The sequence below is a fragment of the Bos javanicus genome, chromosome 16 (assembly GCF_032452875.1).
Source record: "Bos javanicus breed banteng chromosome 16, ARS-OSU_banteng_1.0, whole genome shotgun sequence".
NCBI lineage: Eukaryota > Metazoa > Chordata > Mammalia > Artiodactyla > Bovidae > Bos > Bos javanicus.
The window spans coordinates 4,491,365-4,517,434 of record NC_083883.1 but is presented as its reverse complement, the minus strand read 5'-3'; the positions used below and the strand labels follow the sequence as shown (position 1 = coordinate 4,517,434).

Here is a 26,070-nt window from a genome sequence, read left to right as displayed (position 1 = left end):
CTTGAGAATCCCAGGGACGGGGGAGCCTTGTGAGCTGCCGTCTATGGGTCGCACAGAGTCGGACACGACTGAAGCGACTTAGCAGCAGCAGCAGATTCAAGGGTGAAATGGTGAGCTTTTCAAGCGCACTATTTAAAGTTCTGAGGGCAGAGCAGGCTTACTCAGCAAAACCCAACACTCAAAAAGGAACGGCATGCAAGGTTACGCCAGAGGAAAAGAGGAACTGGTGGTTGCTATTTATTTAAAATTTTTAAGGAAGTTGTTTATTCCCAATGATTGAAGAGATCAGAGAGGCATTTAATCATTAGACTGTCAAACAGAACTCTACTACAGCTGATTAAAATATTTAAAAAAATTTTTATGGAGAAAGACTTCATCACTTTCTCTACTGATATGCTCCAATGTTTTCATGCTTAACCTGGAAATTCTTCCTGATCTGAATGTTTCTTGCTGAGATACAAGCTTGTTTTTCCTCCTATGCCTCGTCTTAAAAAAAAAAAAAACAACAACAGTAATTTTGCTATAAAATAAATGCAAGAATTCATAAGGAACTGCACCCCATTAAAAAGCCCAGGATTCACATGACCACTTGAGTGTATTCCACTGGCTCAGAGACAGCAGGGTTCACAAAAGTCCAGAAATCGGGCTTTTGCCTCTTTGGGTTGACATTGACATAATCTGTGGCTTCTTTTATGTTCTCATAGTCCAGGACAGAGTCATTTCTTCGATCTCCAGGGGCTGCAAAGACTACTTGTGTGTAGTTGACATCCTTGGTGACCTTGGGGGAAAAAGCAAAGAAATTTGGGTCAAAATTCCTACCACGTTTGGAGAAAGTATTCAACTCAAAGAGGCCCGCCCTGGGCCAGATGGGAAAGATGGGTCCCAGGTAGCCGTGTCTGAGAGCAGGGCCAAGGCAATGAGAGAGATTGCTCCTTGTACTTGCGGCAACGAATGGCTTAAGGAAGAAAAATGTGGAGACTCTCCAAGTGAGGTCGGGACTCAGGGTGGACTTTGGCCAGTAACTGGGTCATGGGGAGAAGGGGATTTCCTGTGAGCACCTTCATTGTTTGAGCCCACTCAGACCCAGCTTATGTGGATGCTCTGTGTTGTTGGTACAGGCCTGTGAGTGAAAACCCGACCACCCTCACCAAAGCCTGCTACAATGACTCCGTGGCCCTCCTTCCTTGCTCCCGCCTCTGTAGCCCAGGTGACCCCAGACTGCTGGAGTGTCCCTTACCTGGGAGGTGGTGGGAGGTGAGCTGTTTGAGCTGTCAGAGCTATCTGAGGACGTGTCACTGTCATCTAGGGAAAAAATAGAAATTGTTTTTCTTCTAAAGGAAGCCAGAAGGTGTTTAGAGAGTATAGAGGTGATGGAAGGAAGCATGAGACAAAGACAGAAGCAGAGCCAGCAACTCAAAGTGGAGTGGGGGAGAGAGATCAGTGTCCCCCAGAGAGAACAGGGGAATGGAGCAGAGAAAGTGGAAACCTCTGGAAACAGCCAGGAACAGATCCAAGAGTCCAGGCCCTGCTGTACTTCCAGCTCCATCTAAAAGTAAATACCAAGCCCGCAAGGCTGCCCTGTGCTTGATAAAGACTGTCTGCTGGAAGGGGAGTAGGCGGGATGTGCTGAGCCGCTATGGCCCAAGGCAAACAGATCTGGCCCCAGAAATCACAGGCATGCTTCTAATCTAAGCCCGTCACTAACTCCAGGCAGATTACATTCCTCTTTGTGCCCTGATCTTGTCCCCAGTGACAGCGAGGGTTGGACAAGGATCTCTGAAGTCCCTGCCAACCACCGCGTCTCTGACTGCAGCCAGGCTTCAGGGAAGCTTTGGGATCAAGGGTCATGGTGAGGCCAGTGCCTCTCTGCCTCCTCTGAAACCCTGAGTTCATGCAAGTGGCATCTTCTGCGTCCCTCATGCATTGAGGCCTTATCTTGGTGGGGAGGAAGCCTGACAACCAGATTTCTCTAACGGAAAAGATAAAATTTAGAAGGATGGAGCAAACTTAAATCAACCAAAAGATAAAGCAGTGGAAAGGGTAGTCTCTGGTGAGTGAATGTCTTGTTGTGGAAGCGGCAGTTTCCACTGTGTGAAGAGAGTGGCCTGGCGGGTCTCTCAAGCGGGGAGAGAGAGAAAACAGCAGGAGTGTGGTGTTCCTGTTCGTCCCCTTGCCGGAGGCAGATGTAGATGTGAACCGTCACCAAGACTCAGGTTTATTAAAATGCCCAGATCCCATGGCTGGGAGCAGACAGAGGTGGTTGAAATCTGGGCTCTAACTAATGGCGGGCAGAAGATAAGACACCACCGTGTCACAAAGACAGGGGCAGAGACAGCCCCAGGCCTGAACTAAGACCTACGCAAAGCCCACTGCGGCTGCCACACCGCACAGGATGGGGGGCCTTCTCAAAGCAGGGGCCTGGCTTGGCCTGCACTGGGGAGTGTGTGAGGAATCCTCCGGCTCGTGGTTTGGGCAGGAAGACTGGGGCTGCTGCGAGGAGGCTCCCCGATAGTCCAGACAGAACAGAAGCAGCGTCATGACACGTTCTCCTCGCAGCAGTACTCACGCCGGTAGCGGGGCTCAGGCACCAGGACGTTCCTCTCTGCCCGAGTCTCCTTCCTCTCCTCGGCAGCAGGCGGGCAGCAGTGAGTTGGACATAAGCTGGGGGCCTGGGACCTGGCCCCTTTTAGTATGCGCTCGATTTCCTTGGCTACCAGGGACAGGGCAAGAGTCAAAAGTGAATGTTCTCCTGGTCGTGCACATCCTGGATCTGTGAACACAGCTCTCCTGAGGGAACACTCGTCCGACAGATCTCTTCAAACCTCGGCCCTCCTCTGCTCAGAACCCTGCAGTGCCCCTCGCCTCACTTGGAGTAAAACCTACAGTCCAAGCCGAAGGCCTCACTCCCCTTCCCCTTCCTGCCACACCGCAGCTCCATCCTTCCTGCCACACCGCAGCTCCATCCAGCCGGGGCCCCTCTGCTTCCGCCATAATGAGCAAATCTCCCGGCTTCTCGACGTTGTAGGCGTGGCTCACTTCCTGGCTTCCCTCAAGTTTAGACTCAAACGTCAGCATCTCAGGGATGCTGGCTCCCATCCAGTTCATACCTCCCTGCCTTGCTTCATCTTTTTCTCTATACTTCCCGTGCCCTGACACACATTTTACTTGTTCGTTTGTTGTATTACCCACGGAATGCAAGGTTCATATCTGCACGGATTTTTATTTTGTTTCCTCTTGCACTGGATAAATGAATGAATGACGAGAGAAGCTTAGATTTACATCATCCTGCTCAATGCCTTGTCTTAGCACAGCCCAAGCAGTGTTATTTTATTTCCCCTAATTATAATGTCTTCCTCAGACAGAGCGTCCTGCTTTTCACTGCGAATCAGCTCAGAAATTTAAGCTCATATCTTAGTCTAACCATACTCCTTTCTCTTGTAATTCAAGGCCATTTCTACAGGTCCCTTGGCGGTGATGAAGGAAATTTACTATGCTCAGGTTCAGTGAGCCCAACCTCAAGAGCATCACAGAAGCTTGTCTCTAGGCAGGAGGTCTGGGTAGCAAAAGGACTCTCAGCCATCATTCCCAAACACAGATGGGCTGGGTCAGAGCACAGATAACCCACTAAGAGGTTGGTGGAGTGACCTGGCTAGTGATTCCTCAAGTAGGATTTCAAGTGATACTTGGGGGCTCATCTTGCTGTGGGCTTGGGAACGGTCCCTGAGAGGGGCCAGGAGGGAAGAGAACGCTGAGCCAGTTACCCATGTGCCTGCTGAGCAGGTAGTTGATGACTGCGAGGAGACAGGTCTGCAGGATCAGCGACACTACTGCGATCACTACTCCATGCCAGACCTCCATGACCCTGTTGGGAAATGAGGAAATCAGGTGAGAGGTTCTGGAGGTGCTGAGATGGCTGCAAACCCATCCCTGCCCCAAGCCAGGGGCAGCCTGCAGGTACTGCTGTTGTGGCTTGAGTCCCTTTCCTCTTGAAAGGGAAGGCTTCAGGGCCCAGGGAGGGTGATGTGCACAGGAAGTGATGTTACTGACACGGGAACCTGAGCTGGCTCTCTCCAGACCACTCACTGAGCCAGCATGACAAGCTCCTGGCAGGGCTGCTGTGGGTCGCGAGTGGGGCGCGGGCTCTCTCCAGTACCTCGTCTCCACGCAGCACCCCCGGCAGGATGGCCTGGAGACCTGCAGTGGGTCAGAACTCTTGGGCAGTCTCTGCTGCTGGGGAGTCCTTTCCTTTCCTCTCCCCAGATTCCAGTTTTTGAATCTACAAAACAGGCAGTAACAGTATTAGTGTCTGCCAGCCGGTAGGCACTGGCTTGCTGCCAGCCCCAGGGCTGAGCACCCCCGCAGCCCAGCCTTCCAAACTGATCCACACAATCCTAGGACCTAGATGTCACTGCTCTCCTCTTATAAGGAGCCACGTGAGGCCCAGAGGGCTGAGGGACATGTCTGAGGCCCTACAGTCAAGCCTGGTTTGAGCTCTACATCCAAGCCTACACCCCCAACATTCCGTCTCTTCTCCAGAGCCTTGCCTGCTACTGGAAGCACAGAGGAATCCCATAGGAGCGAATACACTGGGAGAGATTCTGTGAAGCATACCAATGTCTCACACACACACACACAGACACACACGCACCCACACTGCTGAAAGGAAATAAATTAGGAGTTTGGGATTAGCAGATACAAACTACTATATATAAAACAGATTAAAAAAAAAAAAACAAGGTCCTACTGTATAGTACAGGGAATTATATTTAATAACCTGTAATAAACCATGATGAAAAAGAATATATATATATATATATATATATATATATATATATATTCTGAATCATTTTGCTGTACTCCAGAAACTAACATGATTTTGTAAATCAACTATACTTCAATTAAAAAAAAATTTTTTAGTGTCAAAAATAAAGACCACAGCACTGAATATGGAGTGTATTATAAAACAAAGCCAAGATGGTTTCAAAGCTTTTGAAATGATCTTTACTTAGCACAAGATGGGCCATACGATGGCCCATTGTCCTGCTGCAGACGATAAATGCTGAAAAGCCTTTTATTGCCGATAAAGCTTATTTTCTCAATCTGGGTTTCCAAGTGTTAGGGGTAGTGTGGAAAGTCCTGCCTTTGTTACTTCTATCTGTAGTTCTGCACTGGGTGGGCCTATCCAACATCCAACTGGGACTAAGTTTGGAGAGAGAGGAGGCAGTAGCTGAGGAGGGAGCCTGCGAGGTTTGCCTCCACCGCCTCTCCAGGGCTGGGTGTTGGCCAGCCTGGAAGCTGCCAGAGAGAAAAAACTACCTTCTCCCCTACGTCCTTTACCAACCAACAAGCCACTCTTTGGGAACCACCTTTCTTGTGTAAGGTCGAAAGTTGGGAGCAGACTTCCCTGGTGGTCCGGTGGTTAAAGAAGTTGGCTGCCAGTGCAGGAGACACAGAAGAGCCCACGTGCCACAGGGCGACTGAGCCCGCGTGCCTCAGCTCCTGAGCCCCAGAGCCGCGTGTCGCCGCTGAGCCCGCACACTGCAACCAGAGAGGCCAGCGCACCGAGCCCTGCTCCCGCAAGAGGAGCCACCACAGTGAGAAGCCCGCACACGTAACCAGAGAGGAGCCCCTGCTTGCTGCAGCCAGAGAAAGCCTACATGCCGCAGCGAAGACCCAGAGCCGCCAAAAGCAAAGCAAGGAGAAAAATGGGAGCAACACGTGCCCAATTTAGTCATCATACTTAGCTTAAGTCCCCTCTTTCTGACATAATAAGTTCTGATGTAATAAATTCTAGACACTTCCTCCAAAGGAACCTAACTCTATCCACTCTTTACTTTTCTAGTTAAATGAGCAAAGTATACCTAACATCATCACTCTTAAAGAATGCTATTTAGTTTGATTTATAAAGATGGATTCAGCATCCAGACATGAGTTCTTCACTACATACAGATTCGGCATGTGAGATGGGTCAGGAAGATGGAAAGTGGGAACGTTCTAAGTAGGGGAATTCCCCTTACCCCGCTTCATCCTAGCACCCACCACTCTGGTGCCGAGGAGCACCAGAAGGTTATCTCTGGAGAAGGAGTTTCCTGTGGTTCCTTCTGCAGGAGTGTTGCATTAACTCACTTTTGTCATGGCATGAGGGGGTCACTGGGAGCAGGAGGTGGAAACTGATCCAGATGGCAAGCCAAGTGAGAGGGGACCCCAGGAAACTACCTACCTCCCCCCTTTACACATGGCCATCACCAGACAGTTAGTATCAAAATCATATTGATTATGTTCTTTGCAGCCGAAGATGGAAAAGCTCTATACACTCAGCAAAAACAAGATCAGGAGCTGACTGTGGTTCAGATCATCAGCTCCTTATTGTAAAATTCAGGCTCAAACTGAAGAAAGTGGGGAAAACCACTAGGCTATTTGGGGATAACCTAAATCAAATCCCTTATGATTACACAGTGGAGATGATGAATAGATTCAAGGGATTCGATCTGGTATACAGAGTGCCTGAAGAACTGTGGACAGAGGTTCATAACATTGTACAGGAGGTGGTGACCAAAATCATCCCGAAGAAAAAGAAATGCAAGAAAGCAAAGTGATTGTCCAAGGAGGCCTTACAAGTAGCTGAGAAAAGAAGAGAGGTGAAAGGCAAAGGAGAAAGGGAAAGATACATCCAACTGAATGCAGATTTCCAGAGCCTAGCAAGGAGACATAAGAAAGCCTTCTTAAGTGAACAATGTAAAGAAATAAAGAAAACCAATAGAATGGATAAGACTAGAGATCTCTTCAAGAAAATTAGAGATACCAAGGGACCATTTCATGCAAAGATAAATAAAGGACAAAAATGGCAAGGACCTAACAGAAGCAAAAGAAATTAAGAAAAGGTGGCAAGAATACACAGAACTGTACAAAAAATCTCTTCAGTTCATTTCAGTCAGTCAGTCGTGTCTGATTCTTTGTGATCCCATGGACTACAGCACACCAGGCCTCCCTGTCCATCACCAACTCCTGGAGTTTACTCAAACTCATGTCCTTTAGGTCAGTAATGCCATCCAACCATCTCATTCTCTGTCATCCCCTTCTCCTCCCACCTTCAAATTTTCCCAGTATCAGGGTCTTTTCCAATGAGTCAGTTCTTTGCATCAGGTGGCCAAAGTATTGGAGTTTCAGCTTCAGCATCAGTCCTTCCAAAGAATAGTCAGGACTGATTTCCTTTAGGATGGACTGGTTGGATCTCCTTGCAGTCCAAGGGATTCAATAGTCTTCCCCAACACCACAGTTAAAAAGCATCAATTCTTCAGCACTCAACTTTCTTTATAGTCCATCTCTCACATCCATACATAGCTACTGGAAAAACCATGGCTTTGACTAGATGGACCTTTGTTGACAAAGAAATGTCTCTGCTTTTAATATGCTATCTAGGTTGGTCATAGGTTTTCTTTCAAGGAGCAAGCGTCTTTTAATTTCATGGCTGCAGTCACCATCTGCAGTGATTTTGGAGCCCCCAAAAATAAAGTCTGACACTGTTTCCACTGTTTCCCCATCTCTTTTTCATGAAGTGATGGGACCAGATGCCATGATCTTAGTTTTCTGAATGTTGAACTTTAAGCCAACTTTTTCACTCTCCTCTTTCCCTTTCATCAAAAGGCTCTTCAGTTCTTCACTTTCTGCCATAAGGGTGGTGTCATCTGCATATCTGAGGTTATTGATATTTCTCCTGGTAATCTGGATTCCAGCCTGTGCTTCATCCAGTCCAACATTTCTCATAATGTACTCTGCATATAAGTTAAATAAGCAGGGTGACAATATACAGCCTTGATGTACTCCTTTCCCAATTTGGAACCAGTCTGTTGTTCCATGTCCAGTTGTAACTGTTGCTTCTTGACCTGCATACAGATTTCTCAGGAGGCAGGTCAGGTGATCCGGTATTCCCATCTCTTGAAGAATTTTCCACAGTTTAATGACCCAGATAACCGGGATGGTATTGTCACTTACCTAGAACCAGACATCCTGGAGTGTGAAGTCAAGTGGGCCTTAGGAAGCATTGCTACAAACAAAAATAGTGGAGATGATGGAATTCCAAGTGAGAAATAGATTTAAGGGACTAGATCTGAATGACAGAGTGTCCGATGAACTATGGATCAAGGTTTGTGACATTGTACAGGAGACAGGGATCAAGACCATCCCAAGAAAAAGAAATGCAGAAAAGCAAAATGGCTGTCTGAGGAGGCCTTACAAATAGCTGTGAAAAGAAGAGAAGCAAAAAGCAAAGGAGAAAAGGAAATATATACCCATTTGAATGCAGAGTTCCAAAGAATAGCAAGGAGAGATAAGAAAGCCTTCCTCGGCGATCAATGCAAAGAAATAGAGGAAAACAACAGAATGGGAAAGACTAGAGATCTCTTCAAGAAAATTAGAGATACCAAGGGAACATTTCATGCAAAGATGGGTTCAATAAAGGACAGAAATGGTATGGACCTAACAAAAGCAGAAGATATTAAGAAGACGTGGCAAGAATACACAGAAGAACTGTACAAAAAGATCTTCATGACCCAGATAATCATGATGGTGTGATCACTCACCTAGAGCCAGACATCCTGGAATGTGAAGTCAAGTGGGCCTTAGAAAGCATCACTACGAACAAAGCTAGTGGAGGTGATGGAATTCCAGTTGAACTATTTCAAGTCATAAAAGATGATGCTGTGAAAGTGCTGCATTCAATATGCCAGCAAATTTGGAAAACTCAGCAGTGGCCACAGGACTGGAAAAGGTCAGTTTTCATTCCAATCCCAAAGAAAGGAAATGCCAAAGAATGCTCAAACTACCACACAATTGCTCTCATCTCACATGCAAGTAAAGTAATGCTCAAAATTCTCCAAGCCAGGCTTCAGCAATATATGATCTGTGAACTTCCAGATGTTCAAGCTGGTTTTAGAAAAGGCAGAGGAACCAGAGATCAAATTGCCAACATATGCTGAATCATAGAAAAAGCAAGGGAATTCCAAAAAAATCATTGACTTCTGATTCATTGGCTATTCTAAAGCCTTTGACTGTGTGGATCGCAATAAACTATGGAATATTCTTAATGAGATGGGAATACCAGACCACATTACCTGCCTCCTGAGAAACCTAAGGACAAGAAGCAACAGGTAGAACTAGGCATGGATTAACAGACTAGTTCAAAATTGGGAAAGGAGGACAAGGCAGTATATTGTCACCCTGCTTATTTAACTTATATGCAGAATACATCATGTGAAATGCTGGGCTGGATGAATCACAAGCTGGAATCAAGATTGCTGGGGAAAATATCAACAACCTCAGATATGCAGATAATGGCAGAAAGTGAAGAGGAACTAAAGAGCCTCTTGATGAAGGTGAAAGAGGAGAATGAAAAAGCTGGCTTAAAACTCAACATTCAAAAAATAAAGACCATGACATCCAGTCCTATCAGTTCATGGCAAATAGATGGGGAAAATATGGAAACAGTGTCAGATTTCAATTTTCTTGAGCTCCAAAATCAATGCAGATGGTGACTGCAACCACAAAATAAAAAGACGCTTGCTCCTTGGAAGAATAGCTATAACAAACCTAGACAGTGTATTAAAAGGCAGAGACACCACTTTGCTGACAAAGGTATGTACAGTCAAAGCTACATTTTTTCCAGTAGTCATGTATGAATGTGAGAGTTGGACCATAAAGAAACCTGAGTGCCAAAAAATTGATGTTTTTGAACTGTGGTGCTGGAGAAGACTCTTGAGTCCCTTGGCCTGCAAGGAGATCGAACCAGTCAATCCTAAAGGAAATCAGTCCTGAATACTCATTGGAAGGACTGATGCTGAAGCTCAATCTCCAATACTTTGGCCACCTGATGTGAAGAACTGACTCACTGGAAAAGACGCTGATTCTGGGAAAGATTGAGGGCAGGAAGAGAAGGGGGTGACAGAGGATGAAATGGTTGGATGACATCACTGACTTAATGGATATGAATCTGAGCAAACTCTGGGAGATAGTGATGGACAGGGAAGCCTGGTGTTCATGGGGTCGCAAACTGTTGGACATGACTTAGCAACTGAAGAACAACAACAAACAAACCCCTCCCCTAAGTCCCAGGACGGATTGATAGACAATCTGATACTCCCCAGTGATCAGCTAGCTCTAGAAAGAAAGTTCAGTGCAAAGTTACATGCACAGGATAAAATTTGCAGAGCCAGGAGGCTGGAAATGAAACACCAGAGTGATGAAGTGAGGAGGCGAATATTCACGAAAAACAATGATATTGAAAAATTAGTTGACTGGATTGAAGAAAGGGCATCGATATATTTTAAATACCTGATCTAGTCTTATTTTGGATAAGCCATACTTAAATTTCTACAGATACCGATTTCTCAAGCAAATTTCTCAAGGAAGCATGTTAGTCACTCAGTCGTGTCTGACTCTTTGTGACCCCATGGACTGTAGCCCACCAGGCTCTTCTGTCCATGGAATTCTCCTGGCAAGAATACTGGAGTGGGTTGCCATTTCCTTCTCCTTCTCAGGGAAATTTTGGTACTAATCCTGATTTCTGGGGCAGACGTAAAAAAAACGATTTGATGTTACCAGGAGAGCTTTATTGAATCAAAAAAAAGCATGAAAGTCACGGGAAAGGGCTGGAAGCAAAGCCGGTGTGCCAGGAAATCAACAGTTTCTTTTTAAAAGGCACTCTTATGCTTTAGGAATGCTGACTTCATATTAAATGCCTCATTTGTCCTTAATCGCAGAAGTTATTCCGCTTCTTCCACTGAAGGGGTTGGTAGGGATACCACTAGGGCTGTATTCTGAAACCATGCTCTAAGTTTTCATTTTTTTAAGGCTCCTCTCTATTTATTAAAAATCAAACAACTAAGAGGCATTTGTAATTAAAAAAATTAGAAGTGCAAATAAGCAAAGCATTTCATAAAATGAACCCAAATTTCATTCCATAAAATTATCTTTGTGTTTTCATAAATATATGCACTTTGTACGTGTATGGAAATATTTGTATACACAATCTTTTTGAAACAAGGCACCATACTGAGTAGTTCCTTTTCTGCTTTGCTTAATAGATCATAAACTTGTTTCCAGATCAGAAAAACCTCTGTTAAAAAACCCCAATCTGGGCGCTCACTGGCCAAATTTGACACCTAGATGATTTTATTTGATAATGTACTTTAAAGATTTGTACATGGATGCCCTGAGGAAAGTCATGTACTTTTCAGTCCCTGACTGATCCCTGAAGGCATTGGAGTTTGCCTTCAGTTTTATGGCATCACTGAAAATGATTAGTATTCTACTTTACCAGTATTTCTTACTATTCTTCAGTTTTATGACATCACTGAAAATGATTAGTATTCTACTTTACCAGTATTTCTTACTATTCTTCAGTTTTATGACATCACTGAAAATGATTAGTATTCTACTTTACCAGTATTTCTTACTACTCTTCAGTTTTATAGCATCACTGAAAATGACTAGTATTCTACTTTACCAGTATTTCTTACTACTCTGGACATTCAGAGGCACACAGCTCCTTGTCTAAAACTGCTTGTGTACTGCCTGGGAGACCACGATAACAGATGTAACAGGCCAAAATGACCCCTCACGTTTCCAAATGTCTCCCTGAGGCAGTCACTTTTGCCCCCAGTTGAGAATCACTGCATTAGATAAATGTTACATTATGTTAAAAGCATTATCTTATTTGGTCTTTTTATTCAGAACAGTATTGCCTACACTTCCTCCTTTCATTTTAATATATTATGAGCATCTTACTCGCTAAATGACACACTACCTGTGTCCTCAATAGCTAAGATAAAAGTCAATACGGATCCAAGTTCTGTTCCCTTCTAGGTGTGAATTATTGAACTTCTCAGTGTCTTAGTTTCTGTACCTGTTAAACGGGGTTAAGGATAGTATATACCTCACAGAGTTCTTGTCGGGGCTTGGGGAGTTACGTTTATAGAGACCTAAATACAGTGGCAGGCATGTGGAAAGCACTCAGTAGTTACCAGGTATTATTCAACCCTAAAACACTGCACCAAGTTGGTGACTAGAGCGGAGCTATAAAAATTCGGTCTGTGTATTTTTGGAAGCTTAGACATTCGGTTTTGAGTACAGTTTGAAGATAAAATCTTGGCAGGATGAGGTTTGAAAATGATGACAGATGCCATTATTTAAGTGGCTAATGGCCCCTAACCGCAATGAGCAGGTTGTTCCTTGGGGGCTAATTGCAGGTTGCTGATCAGACAGTCGGCAGAAACATCTGCTCATTTGTGTACACACCCCAAACAACTGGGAAATGAGCAATTTGAAGTAATTAAGTTGTGAAAAAAATGCCTGGACCATGTGAGAGTTTGGTACGCCTCGCTCCACCATCAAGATGTGACTGTCCTGCCCTCTTTCAGGTTTGGATACCCAGCCCCATGTGAATGCAGTGTCCTGCCAACTGCCTGCAAACCACAGGCCAGCAGAGGGCCGAGAGCATTTCTTCTGTTTTCTTTGAACCTGGTGGAAACCCTGAGGCTGGATTCACATTCTTATTTCCCCCTCTCCTGCTAAAGGAGCTCTCTCGTGGCCTTTCTAAAAGGTACACCCCTAAAAGAGGTGAAATAATAAAAACACAGCTTTTCCTGTCTGATGCCATGCTTTCTTTGGATAGATAAATTCAGAAAGAGCACAACAGAAGATGATTTATGTAAACATCACATGGATTAAAGTAATCGTAATCAATATTGCTAAGCAGACTTGATCAATCTTTTAAAATTAAGTAGCTTTTATGTTTAAAATGGATAAGCAATAAGGACCTCAGTTCAGTTCAGTTCAGTTCAGTCACTCAGTCATGTCCGACTCTTTGCGACCCCATGAATCGCAGCATGCCAGGCCTCCCTGTCCATCACCAACTCCCAGAGTTCACTCAAATTCACATCCATCGAGTCGGTGATGCCATCCAGCCATCACATCCTCTGTCGTCCCCTTCTCCTCCTGCCCCCAATCCCTCCCAGCATCAGAGTCTTTTCCAATGAGTCAACTCTTCGCATGAGGTGGCCAAAGTACTGGAGTTTCAGCTTTAGCATCATTCCTTCCAAAGAACACCCAGGGCTGATGTCCTTCAGAATGGACTGGTTGGATCTCCTTGCAGTCCAAGGGACTCTCAAGAGTCTTCTCCAACACCACAGTTCAAAAGCATCAATTCTTCAGCAAAAAAAATAAGTAGCTTTAAAGATTTTTTTATAAAGTGTTTATAAAAAGATTTTGGGGAAATTTTCATTAATTTATTGTCTTTAAAATGAAGAATTTGAGCTCTAAGATAACAAGACAGGGAGATGAGAGCCAGGCTCCTCCTCCTGGCTCAGTTACTTGCTACCTGTGTGACCTGGGACAGGTAGAAATTCTTTCTACGCCCAGCACTTGTAGTACTCCTAAGGCTCTTTCTGGCCCTTAACATTCTGTTCTTTAAAGATGGAATTACAGTAGGGGAAAGGAAAGTGTAGTTGGATGGAAATGGAATATTTTGAAAGAAAAACAATACATATTTCTATTTTATATCATTCAGTCTCCTTCACTCTACTAGACTTTTGTCCTCTAATTGAATATGCAGTTTTGAATAATCAAGAAAAGAATGAAACATAAATAAGCCAAACTAATAATAGCTATAACCACATAAACGGAGGAAGCCAAAAATTGTGAAATTCCTGACATTTTTCTGTGTGTGGAAATATCAATAAAATTATCGATTTCCTAGAAAAATATAGATTAATGAAATGGACTCCATAAGGCACAGAAAACTTAAACAGACTAAAAGCAAAGCAAAATAACAAGAAAGAAGTTTGGGATCCGAGTTTGGTACCTCTCGAGCAGCTAAAGGCAGAGAACTTGGAGTCAGATAGTCTGGCTTCACATCCCAGCTCATCCTCTGCATGAGTTGGGTCTAATTATTTAACCTCTCAAAGTCTCTGCTTTCTTACTTGTAAGATAAAATCAATAACCACTAATTCTCAGGGTTTGATTAGATGAACATAAATGATACCCACTTCTGCAGATGAAGTAAGATGAGGTACGTAAGTTATTCTAGCTTTTGTCACATAGTAATAAGCATCCGATAAATGACAGCTATTATTATTTGAAATTAAAAGCAGTATAAAAACTATCTATTCAAAATCTGCATCCAGATAGTGTTACAAATGAATTTTTGAAATTTTAAGGAACATAGGGCACAGAAAATAATGGAAGGCTCTCCAGGCTTATCTCGTTTATGAATACAGAGGTAAATGCATGATTATATCAAAAGTTGCTCCACCTTGCTTATAGTTTCCTTCATTGTGCAAAAGCTTTTAAGATTAATTAGGTCCCATTTGTTTATTTTTGCTTTTATTTCCATTACTCTGGGAGGTGGGTCATAGAGGATCCTGCTGTGATTTATGTCAGATAGTGTTTTGCATATGTTTTCCTCTAGGAGTTTTATAGTTTCTGGTCTTACATTTAAATCTTTAATCAATTTTGAGTTTTGTGTATGGTGTTAGAAAGTGTTCTAGTTTCATTCTTTTACAAGTGGTTGACCAGTTGTCCCAGCATCCTTGTTAAAAAGATTGTCTTCTTTCCTTTGTATGTTTATTCTTGCCTCCTTTGTTAAAGATAAACTGTCCATAGGTGTGTGGATTTATCTCTGGGCTTTCTATTTTGTTCCACTGATCTATGTTTCTGTCTTTGTGCCAGTACCATACTGTATGGTGACTGTGGCTTTGTAGTAGAGCCTGAAGTCAGGCAGGTTGTTTCCTCCAGTTCCATTCTTCTTTCTCAAGATTGCTTTGACTATTCAGGGTTTTTGTATTTCCATACAAATTTTGAAATTATTTGTTCTAGTTCTGTGAAAAATACCATTGGTAGATTGATAGGGATTGCATTGAATCTATAGATTGCTTTGGGTAGTATACTCATTTTCACTATGTTGATTCTTTCAATCCATGAACATGATATATTTGTCCATATATTTGTGTCCTCTTTGATTTCTTTCATCAGTGTTTTATAGTTTTATATAAAAAACCTTTTCAGTGTCCTATAGTTTATAGGTCTTTTGTTTCTTTAGTTATAGTTTATAGTCAAGGCTATGGTTTTTCCTGTGGTTATGTATGGATGTGAGAGTTGGACTGTGAAGAACACTGAGCACTGAAGAATTGATGCTTTTGAACTGTGGTGTTGGAGAAGACTCTGGAGAATCCCTTGGACTGCAAGGAGATCCAACCAGTCCATTCTGAAGGACATCAGCCCTGGGATTTCTTTGGAAGGAATGATGCTGAAGCTGAAACTCCAGTACTTTGGCCAGCTCATGCGAAGAGTTGACTCATTGGAAAAGACTCTGATGCTGGGAGGGATTGGGGGCAGGAGGAGAAGGTGATGACAGAGGATGAGATGGCTGGATGGCATCACTGACTCAATGGACGTGAGTCTGAGTGAACTCCGGGAGTTGGTGATGGACAGTGAGGCCTGGCGTGCTGCGATTCATGGGGTCGCAAAGAGTCAGACACGACTGAGCAACTGAACTGAACTGAACTGAACTATAGTTTATAGTTTCTTTAAGTATAGTTTATAGGTTTTTTTGTTTCTTTAGGTCAATTTATTCCTAAGTATTTTATTCTTTTCATTGCAATGGTGAATGGAATTGATTCCTTAATTTTTCTTTCTGTTTTCTCATTGTTAGTGTATAGGAATGCAAGGGATTTCTGTGTATTATTAATTTTAAATCCTGTTACTTTACTCGATTCATTGATTAGCTCTGATAATTTTCTGGTGGTGTCTTTAAGGTTTTCTATGTAGAGGATCATGTTTTCTGCAAACAGTGAGAGTTTTACTTCTTTTTTTTCAACCTGGATTCCTTTTATTTCTTTTTCTTCTCTGATTGCTGTGACTAAAACTTCCAAAACTATGTTGAATAGTAGTGGTGAGAGTGGGCACCCTTGTCTTGTTCCTGACTTTAGGGGAAATACTTTCCATTTTTCACTATTGAAGATGATGTTTGCTGTGGGTTTGTCATATATGGCTTTTATTATGTTGAGGTATGTTCCTTCTATGCCTGCTTTTGAACAACAAAGGAAACTATAAGCAAGGTGAAAAGACAGCCTTCAGAATGGGAGAAAATAATAGCAAACAAAGCAACTGACAAAGAATTAATCTCAAAAACATACAAGCAGCTCATGCAGCTCAATTCCAGAAAAATAAATGACCCAGTAAAAAAATGGGCCAAAGAACTAAACAGACATTTCTCCAAAGAAGACATACAGATGGCTAACAAACACATGAAAAGATGCTCAACATCACTCATTATCAGAGAAATGCAAATCAAAACCACAATGAGGTACCATCTCATGCAGGTCAGAATTGCTGCTATCAAAAAGTCTACAAACAATAAATGCAGACAGAGTGTGGAGAAAAGGGAAGCCTCTTACACTGTTGGTGGGAATGCAAACTAGTACAGCCACTGTGGAGAAACAGTATGGAGATTCATTAAAAAACTGGAAATAGAACTGCCATATGACCCAGCAATCCCACTGCTGGGCATACACATTGAGGAAACCAGAATTGAAAGAGACACATATACCCCAATGTTCGTTGCAGCACTGTTTACAATAGCTAGGATATGGACGCAATCTAGATGTCCATTGGCAGACGAATGGATAAGAAAGCTGTGGTACACATACAATGGAATATTACTCAGCCATCAAAAAGAATGCATTTGAATCTGTTCTAATGAGGTGGATGAAACTGGAGCCTATTATACAGAGTGAAGTAAGCCAGAAAGAAAAACACCAATACAGTACATATGGAATTTAGAAAGATGGTAATGATGACCCTATATGCGAGACAGCAAAAGAGACACAGATGTAAAGAACAGATTTTAGGACTCTGTGGGAGAAGGCGAGGGTGGGATGATTTGAGAGAATAGCATTGAACCATGTATATTACCATATGTGAAATATATCACCAGTCCAAGTTTGATGCATGAAACAGGGCACTCAAAACCAATGCACTGGGAGAACCCTGAGGGATGGGATGGGGAGGGAAGTGAGAGGAGAGTTCAGGATGGGGGACACATGTTCACCCATGGCTGAGTCATGTCGATGTATGGCAAAAACCACTACAATATTGTAAAGTAGTTAGCTTCCAATTAAAATAAACTAATTAAATTATTTTTTTTTAAAGTTACTACAGGGAAACTAGGCTCCCTAACTTCAGACTCTACTACAAATCTACAGTAATCAGGGGGCTTCCCTGATAGTTCAGTTGGTAAAGAATCTGCCTGCAATGCAGGAGACCCCAGTTTGATTCCTGGGTCACGAAGATCTGCTGGAGAAGGGATAGGCTACCCACTTCAGTATTCTTAGGCTTCCCTGGTGGCTCAGCTGGTAAAGAATCTGCATGCAATGCAGGAGACCTGGGTTTGATCCCTAGGTTGGGAAGATCCCCTAGAGAAGAGAAAGGCTACCCACTCCAATATTCTGGCCTAGAGAATTCCATGGGCTGTATAGCCCATGGGGTCGCAAAGAGAAGGACAGGACTGAGCGACTTTCACAGTAATCAGGACAGTATGGTACTGTCACAAAAACAGACATAAAGATCAATGGACCAGGATAGGAAGCCCAGAAATAAACCCACACACATATGTCAACTAATCTATGATGGAGGAGACAAGAGCATAGGATGAAAAAAAGACAGTCTCTTCAATAAGTGGTGCTGGGAAAAGTGGACAGCTACATGTAAAAGGGGTCGCTTCCAAGCATGGAAGCAACCTAAGTGTCCGCCGACCGTCCACAGAGGAACACATAAAGAAAACGTGGTGCATGTATACAATGGAATATTGAAGTCACTCAGTCGTGTCCGACTCTCTGTGACCCCATGGACTATATATATAGCCCACCAGGCTCCTCCGTCCATGGGATTCCCCAGGCAGGAATACTGGAGTGGGGTTGCCATGTCCTTCTCCAGGGGCTCTTCCCCACCCAGGGAACGAACACGGTCTCCTGCATTGCGGGCAGATGCTTTACCCTTTGAACCACCAGGGAAGCCCTCGGCCATAAAAGAGAAGGAAACAAGGCCATTTGCAGCAACATGGATGAACCTACAAATTATCATACTACAAAATATCATACAAAGTAAGTCAGACAGAGATATTGCTTATATGTGGTATCTAAAAAAAAATGGTACAAGTGAACTTATTTACAAAACAGAAACAGTCACAGATATAGAAAACAACTTACGGTTATGAGAGGGAGGGGAGGGAGAGATAAACTGAGAGATTGGGATAGACATATGCCACTCTGTGCTGTGTGCTCAGTCACCCAGTCATGTCCAACTCTTTGTGACCCCGTGGACTGTAACCCACCAGGTTCCTCCATCCATGGGATTCTCCAGGCAAGAATACTGGAGTGGGTTGTCCTCCTCCAGGGGATCTTCCTGACCCAGGGATTAAACCCACATCTCCTGCAGTTCCTGCATTGCAGGCAGTTTCTCTAACACTGAGCCACTGGGGAAGCCCCACACATACACACATATCCACTCTTTTTTATTTTCTTTTCCTATATAAGTCATTACAGAGTATTGAGAATTGTTCCCTGTGCTATATAGTAGGTTCTTATTAGTTATCTCTTTTATATATAGTAGTGTGTGTAGCAAGAAGGCAATGGCACCCCACTCCAGCACTCTTGCCTGGAAAATCCCAAGGATGGAGGAGCCTGGTAGGCTGCAGTCCATGGGGTCGGTAGGAGTTGGACATGACTGAGCTACTTCACTTTCACTTTTCACTCTCATGCATTGGAGAAGGAAATGGCAACCCACTCCAGTGTTCTTGCCTGGAGAACCCCAGGGACGGGGAGCCTGGTGGGCTGCCGTCTATGGGGTCGCACAGAGTCAGACACTACTGAAGCGACTCAGCAGCAGCAGCAGCAGTATGTGTATGGGGCACAGTGGTAAAGAAACCATCTGCCAGTGCAGAAGCTGCAGGAGATGTGGGTTTGATCCCTGGGTCAGGACGATTCCCTAGAGAAGGGCATGGAAACCCACTCCAGTGTTCTTGCCTGGAGAGTCCCACGGACAGAGGAGCCTGGTGGGAAACAGTCTATAGGGTCACAAAGAGTCGGACGGGACTGAAGCGACTTAGCACGCACACATGTGAATATGTGTGACTGATTCTCTTCGCTGTACACCTGAAACTAACACAACATTGTAAACAAACTATACTCCAATAAAAATTTAAAAATAAATTTAAGTTACTCCAGGGATATCCAGGAGATTAATTATTACAATAATGAAAACTAAGGTTGAGTGTTTTCCATGTGGCTTTTATCTTCTTGCTCTACAAGAACGGACATCATCACCATTTCCTAGATGAGGACACTGAGGTTGTCCAAGAAGTGAACAATTTGCCCTTGTGCCCCCACTGGAAGAGTCTTTTTAATTCAAGCTCATCTGACTTAAAAGTCTAAGCCTCGATCATTTAAGGAACTGCCATTTATATACTATAAATACATGGATAAATCAAAAAATTTAAACTATGATCACAGTAAAATGCCAAAAAACATTTGATAAAATTGAATACTCATTCATTATTACTATTTTTTAATTAAATGTTTTAAATTGTATTGGAGTATAGCCAATTAACAATATTATGATAGTTTCAGGCGGACAGCAAAGGTACTCAGTCATACATATACATGTATCTATTGTCTCTCAAACTCCTTTCCATTCAGGCTGCCACATAACACTAAGCAAAGTTCTCTGTGCTACACAGTAGGTCCTGTTTTTCATCCATTTAAAATATAGCACTGTGTACTTGCTCATCCCAAACTCCCTAACTATCCCTCATTTCTTTATTTCTTACGTTATTAAAGTTCAAATGTGAGGATTGCTTCTTACTCTAATAAAGAATATCCCTTCTATACCAGCAATCAACATCTTACCAAATGGTAAAATATTTTAGCCGTTATTTGAGAATGAAGATGTCTGCTGTAACCATTTTAAAAAATTAATCCTAGAAATTCTAATTCCTGGAAGTTCCTCCAATCTATAAAAATAATATTGAATATTTATTGAGCAGGCTCTCTGTGGCTGACACTTTTACATATGTCTACTCATCTGCTTCTCACAACTACCTAGGTGGTAGGTACTATTATTATTACTTCCATCTTACGGAGGACAGAACTCAGACACAGAGAAGTTAAATGAGTTGGCCAAGATAATGAGAAGAGTTAATGAGGCTTTGTGCCCAGACAGGCTGGTGCTGGAGCGTCAGCTAATAACTTATGCATGAAAGAAATGGAGCAAGTAAAAGTCAAGTTTATCCTTATTTGCAAAAGATGTGATTTTATACCTAGGAATCCCAAAAGAATCAATTGAAAAACCAGTGAAATTAATGAGACTGCTCAGGAAAGTCCTAAGGGCATGACAAATATTCTAAAATTACCAGCCATTCTTTCTATTTTTCTATAATAGAAAATAGAAGTGGGGACAGGGGGAACGAGGAGCCTTATCAACCATCACAACAGATAGTGCTAAGAATTATTTTAATTATAAGAGAATTATTTTATAGAAAATTCTAGAAATTTACTGAGAAACCTAAAAGACTTAAACTAATTGAAAGACATCTAATGTTTCAGATTGGGAAGTTAGAAGACTAAAAAAACTGCTTTGAAATTGATTTATTGGTCCAATACAATTCCAATCAAAATTAGAGAGAGAATTTTTTAAACCTCAAAATTATTCAAAAATTTATTAGGAAAAAATAATAACAAGCCAGAAAGGCTGGAACATAATTTGAAAAGGAATTGTAACAAGGTGGGTTCCCACCTTTTTAAAACCATTTTTAAAAAGTAGTGTAGACTTGCAAAATTATGTTTAGAAAAAAATTAATCTAGGGAAAGAGTCTTCCGTGAAAAATTACAAGACAGTTATATTTAGCTTGTACTTTATTGTATATATGTAGTATACAATATACAATATGATCACAACTCTGTAAAAAAATGAATATAAAAAGAATAAATGTTTTTAAAGAAAAAAACTCTAGATCATTAAAAAAAACTATGTATTAGATTACCCCTCAATTCACATGATTCTGTTCATCAAATCCAGAAAATTCATTGACAATAATTTTGCATATTAAATATAAATTTTCTCATGAACATACATTTATGGAACTTAAATTGGGGAGTCTGTTTAAATGTGCTTTCTTCAAAATGGGGAAATGGGAGAAAACATACCTAAATATTAAAAGTTAGGTACTGAAATGTTATGGATGATTTTTTCTAATGAGGGGAAAAAAAGGTATTTTAAGAGTGTAAAAACAAGTCCAGAAATTCTGAGTAGCTTAAATTAACATGAGACCAGATTTCTCTACATAAATGTCTTATTTACATCTAAATTCTATCTCACCATGTTAATAGAACATTGAGATAGTAAATTAAATGTCTGAATTTCAATGAATCAAATATTTATTGAGTGGTCTGTGTGTGGTCCTGGATGAAATACCCTTGGCCATGAAAAGGGGAGAATGCTATCTGAACTTCCAAGAGCTCATGTTATACTTGGAAAATCAAGACATTAAGGTGTAAAAAAAAATCAAAAAGCACAAGAAATGCTGTGATGAAGCATGATGAATCGTCAGAAGACGTGCATAAGGTGTAATGTTTTAGAAGAAAAAGAGATGCCCATGCAATAGAATCTTCATAGAAGGGCCACTGAGATGGATGGATGGGTGGAGAATGGAGACCACAGCACTCCAGCTGAAGCTATCTGCCAGCTCTGGCTGTAGAGGACAGCTGTAATGGAATTGCTTGTCTGCAACAAAGTTCACTGTATATTGACCACATGGGAATAAGGGGATATGGGGGAAAGCTGGGTATGCTCCCCAGAAACCTCACAAGCAAGGGCAGGGAAATGGTGAGAAACAGGGACTCAGTGGTTAGGTGAACCGGGCTGGGGAATCCCAGCTCTGGCCTTCCTAGCTATGACTTGCTTTCTGTCTTCTGGTCCCAGAATTTTATGGGGATAATGAGGATGTCAGTTGTTTCCTTTTAACTCAAGTTGTGTGCTTCCTATATGCCAGCATCATTCAAAACATTTTGAATAAATTATCTTGTTTAATTATCTTAACCCTCAAAATAAGAACGTTATGAAGTAGATACTATGGCTGCCCTGCTTTTGCATAGGAGAGAACCAGGCTTTAGTTCCCCATGAAGGGGAAAGAATTCAAACCCAACACTTAAGTGCTTGGCATATAGAGGTATGCAACAGGGGGTGATCCTTAGACCAGAAAGAGGGGTCAATCCCTGTAAGTTGGCTTACCGATATAAATGCACCCATTTCCACAGGCCCTCACTCATGATTTTCAGATGGGAGGTATAAGCAATCCAATTAACAAAGCTATATGGTCCTGGGAGATCCTTGGTGCTACGTGTGTCCCTAGGTCCAGGCACCAGGGAACAGAGAAGGTCAAAGCACTGTGAAAGGGAGGAAACAGGGCCTGACAAACCCCACAGAGAAGACGACAACAGAGTTAGGGTGTTACCTCTGTCTTGCGTATCAGAGGAATCGTCCCTAGATTTGCTTCAGCTCTGGTCACCATGGTAGGGACCTCACCCTACGCAGCTGGGACACATCTGGAATATGAAATGAAAAACCAGGTCAACATTGTAGCTCAACTTTCTAGACTCAGCTACCTTGGACACCTTGCTTCCTCTGTCTGAGCCTCGGTTTCCCTGACTAGAAACTAAAGGGGATGAGTTAAACAGATTTAGTTCTGACATTTTATTGTTTTAGAATTCCCTTAAAGTGACATAGACGATAAGACTCAAATTCACAAGAAATAGCAACTGTGAGTCTCAATCAGCCAAGCCACATCTCCAGTCACGTGGCTTTATAGGTGCAGGCACTTCCAATTTTTAGGAAGAAAACAAATCATCCTAAATTTCTGATTAGTAATTTGATGGAAAGCCTTTTTACAAACAATTACTTGAGATGATGGACAGGGAGGCCTGGCGTCCTGCGATTCATGGAGTCGCAAAGAGTCAGACATGACTGAGTGACTGAACTGAACTGAACTGAACTGAACTCACTGACTTGAGATGATTGCAACTTAGAGACAAGACTAATTCAGCAAGACAATTGCAAGTAACTTAAGCAGTATTCAGAAGTCATTTTGCTAGTTCTGCAAAGCTCCAGGTAAATTGGAGGGGCCAGCCAACAAAATTTTATAGAATTGACCAACTAGATTTTAAAGAAACTGAACGCCTTCTACAGGGTATGCTCAGTTTGTGAGTGCTTTAGTGGCTGGAACCAGGTCTAGTCCATACTTAGCTCCGCGATTCCTGGCACAATATTTAGACTCTAAATTTTAGAGGCAATGTATGGGGAAAAGCACTTTGTATTAATAACATTCTGTACACATTGCAATTCAATCTGTTTCCATTAATAAATACTGTTTAAGCTTGGTGGGGAGTGGGGCACTTAATGTCCCTGAGCCTAATTGCCCTCCTCCGTTAATCAGAAAGCCAAAGGCCTCTCTCACAGGATTTGTCAAGAGGGATAAGTGAGACCATGGAAGCTTCCAGCCCTGTTCCTGCCTCACTGCTGGGTCTCAGGGCCACAGGCTTACCTCCTATTCTGTTCAGTAGGACCTCATGCTCAGAAGGGCCCCATGATGGGCCTAGAGCTCTGCTGTTGCCATCTTTAAATTCTTAATAATTTTTAAAAGAGGAACCCCAGATGTTTATTTGCACTGGGCTCTGCTGATCATGCAGCTGACCCTACTCAAGGTGTTGTACTGGGTAGGGTTGTCGAAGCCCACACAACAAGGCCCATACAAGGAACAAGAGCAGGATCCCAATTACCACGTCTTCCTTGAATGCCTAGTCTACACTCCTGAGCTCCCCGGGCTGCAGAGACGATGGCAAGAGGCCTGCTCTAAAAACACTCTTCTGTGCTGAAGTCCTCCAGAAGAGCTTTCTGTCACCAACTTCAGTCAAATCACTCAACACCTTTGTGCCTCAGTTTTCTCAACTGTAAAGAGAAACTATGAATAGCACCTGTATTTTCAGAGCTGTTGTGAAGATTGAATGAATTAATCTACATGATGCTCTTAGAGCAGTTCCTAGGACATAGGAAGCTCTATGTAAGGGTCAACTATTGTATTTTGCTGTCATTGTTGCTGGCTTTTCTTTGCCTGGATGTTTGCATGGCTTTTCCTGGTCTGGATGTTTGCATGGCTTTTTTCTTTGACAGCATACATTTTCTCATTCTCATTCATAACATTTTTAAACTGCCAGACTGGTTTGTTTCCCACAAAACATCCCAGTTCTTTGTAGCTCAGAATGAGTCTTAAGGGAAAAACTCACGTAGCGGGGTATTCTCTGTGATCTGGTTCACAGATGACTTGAAAAGAGTCATTAATTTATAGCTACTATTGCTGGAGCACCGGACTGGGCGCTAAATGTCCGTTGTCTGTGATCCTCATAGCAATACTGTACCATGGCTGGTTTTATACCCATTTTGTAGATGAGGAAATTGAGGCTTATAAACATTCTGCAAAGTTCTTTGGATCTGGTTCTGTCTGCCTCCAAAGTCACCTTCCAGCTGGAGCCCTGAAGGCTGCTGCTGCTATTGCCAACAGATCTCAGGTCTCAGGAGCAAGAGGCTAATTAATGTCCAGGGACTTCCTGGGCGATCCAGCGGTTAAGACTGCATGCTCCCAATGCACAGGTTCAATCCCTGGTTGGGGAACTAAGATCCCACATGCCTCCATGTGCGGTCAAAAAGAGAGAGACACTGAGGTCTGTGAAGTGCACGGTGCCAAATCTTAAGCTCACTCCAAGAGGATGGCAATTGAATTCCACACCCTGGCATCCTAGCGCGTAAACAAAGAATCCGCTCTGAAATTTGAGTACATTTATATTCACAAACAGACACACATCCCTTTAACTAATTTTAAATCCTACTGCCCAGATAATACTTACCCCCAGGACCATGAGAAAGGTCTGGGCCCAGCCTGTGTTTCAGCGGTGTCCTGATGGAAACATCTCCCTCACCACCCCCCAGCCCCACCCGGAAGCTTGTCAGCCACTGGAGGTCAGTCACCAATGTTTCATCATTTCCAACGGGGCGGGGGCATGCTACTCAAAGATAATGATCTAGCTCGGTTGAGAAAAGCAGGGTGAAGCAACAGATACCACCTCCTATCTCTCTTGGCAGGGCTCTGCCCTTCTGCTCCGTGCAGTTTATGTCTGTGGAGAGTAGTAGTCTCTTTCCCTCCGTGTGAACACAAATTTAAATACCACGAATACATGCATGGCCTGGTGGAGTGGAAAGGGCACTGCAGGAGGAGGCAGGAGGCCTGGGTTCAAGGCCCAGCTCCAAGGCTCAGCTCTGGCACTCATTTGCTTGCATGAACTCGGACGAATCACTTTCCCACCAGCAAGCTCATGTTCTTCCTTTATGAAATGAAGAAGTGGGTCTCTACAAATCGGCAAAGGTCCCTTCCCGCTTGCTTCACCTCCAAAACTGTGTGTGCCGTGGCCGTAGCTCATTTCAGAGTGTGTGTATGGGATGTAGGCAACTGGTCAAGATGATTTTAAGCGCTTTGCCATTAAACGCTGAACAGGGCCAACCTGAGACGGCTGGGGCAGTTTGCAAGACAGACAGTGCCAGCAAGGGAAGGAAGGCTGACGGCAGGCTTTGGGTGTGGGGTCTCAGGCTAACCCTCCGAGACTAAACTGAGGACTGAAGAACAGGAGGAGGATAAAATGACCCTGGTGTAAAACAAAGAAAGCAGAACTTTGCAGGCCTCTGTGATGTCACCTCCCTGCTCTGGACAAGATAACCAGTGTGGAATAAGAGCTCCTGAATCAGATATATTCAGATTTGAAAACTGGCTCAGTTACCCGATAGCTGAGTGACTTGGGAAAAGTTACTTAACCTCTCTCAGTTTTTTCACAGGTTAATAATAAATTTTAATTTTAAAAATTTCATAAGGTTTTTTAAAGTTAATACAAATACATGGGCAAAGTACTTAACAGATGCTCTTTT

At 42.8% G+C, this 26,070-nt stretch overlaps 1 protein-coding gene across 1 annotated transcript; it reads right to left on the bottom strand.

The window, feature by feature from the left end:
- Nucleotides 1–201: 201 nt before the first annotated feature.
- RHEX (regulator of hemoglobinization and erythroid cell expansion) lies at nucleotides 202–25,106 on the bottom strand. The gene is made up of 7 exons (XM_061382029.1): nucleotides 25,002–25,106; nucleotides 22,559–22,649; nucleotides 4,154–4,276; nucleotides 3,762–3,862; nucleotides 2,567–2,710; nucleotides 1,238–1,302; nucleotides 202–778 (listed from the first exon to the last, which is right to left on the bottom strand). The coding sequence occupies exons 4-7, from the start codon at nucleotides 3,856–3,858 to the stop codon at nucleotides 578–580; spliced, it is 507 nt and encodes a 168-aa protein (XP_061238013.1). The 5' UTR covers nucleotides 3,859–3,862; nucleotides 4,154–4,276; nucleotides 22,559–22,649; nucleotides 25,002–25,106; the 3' UTR covers nucleotides 202–577.
- Between the last annotated feature and the right edge of the window lie 964 nt (nucleotides 25,107–26,070).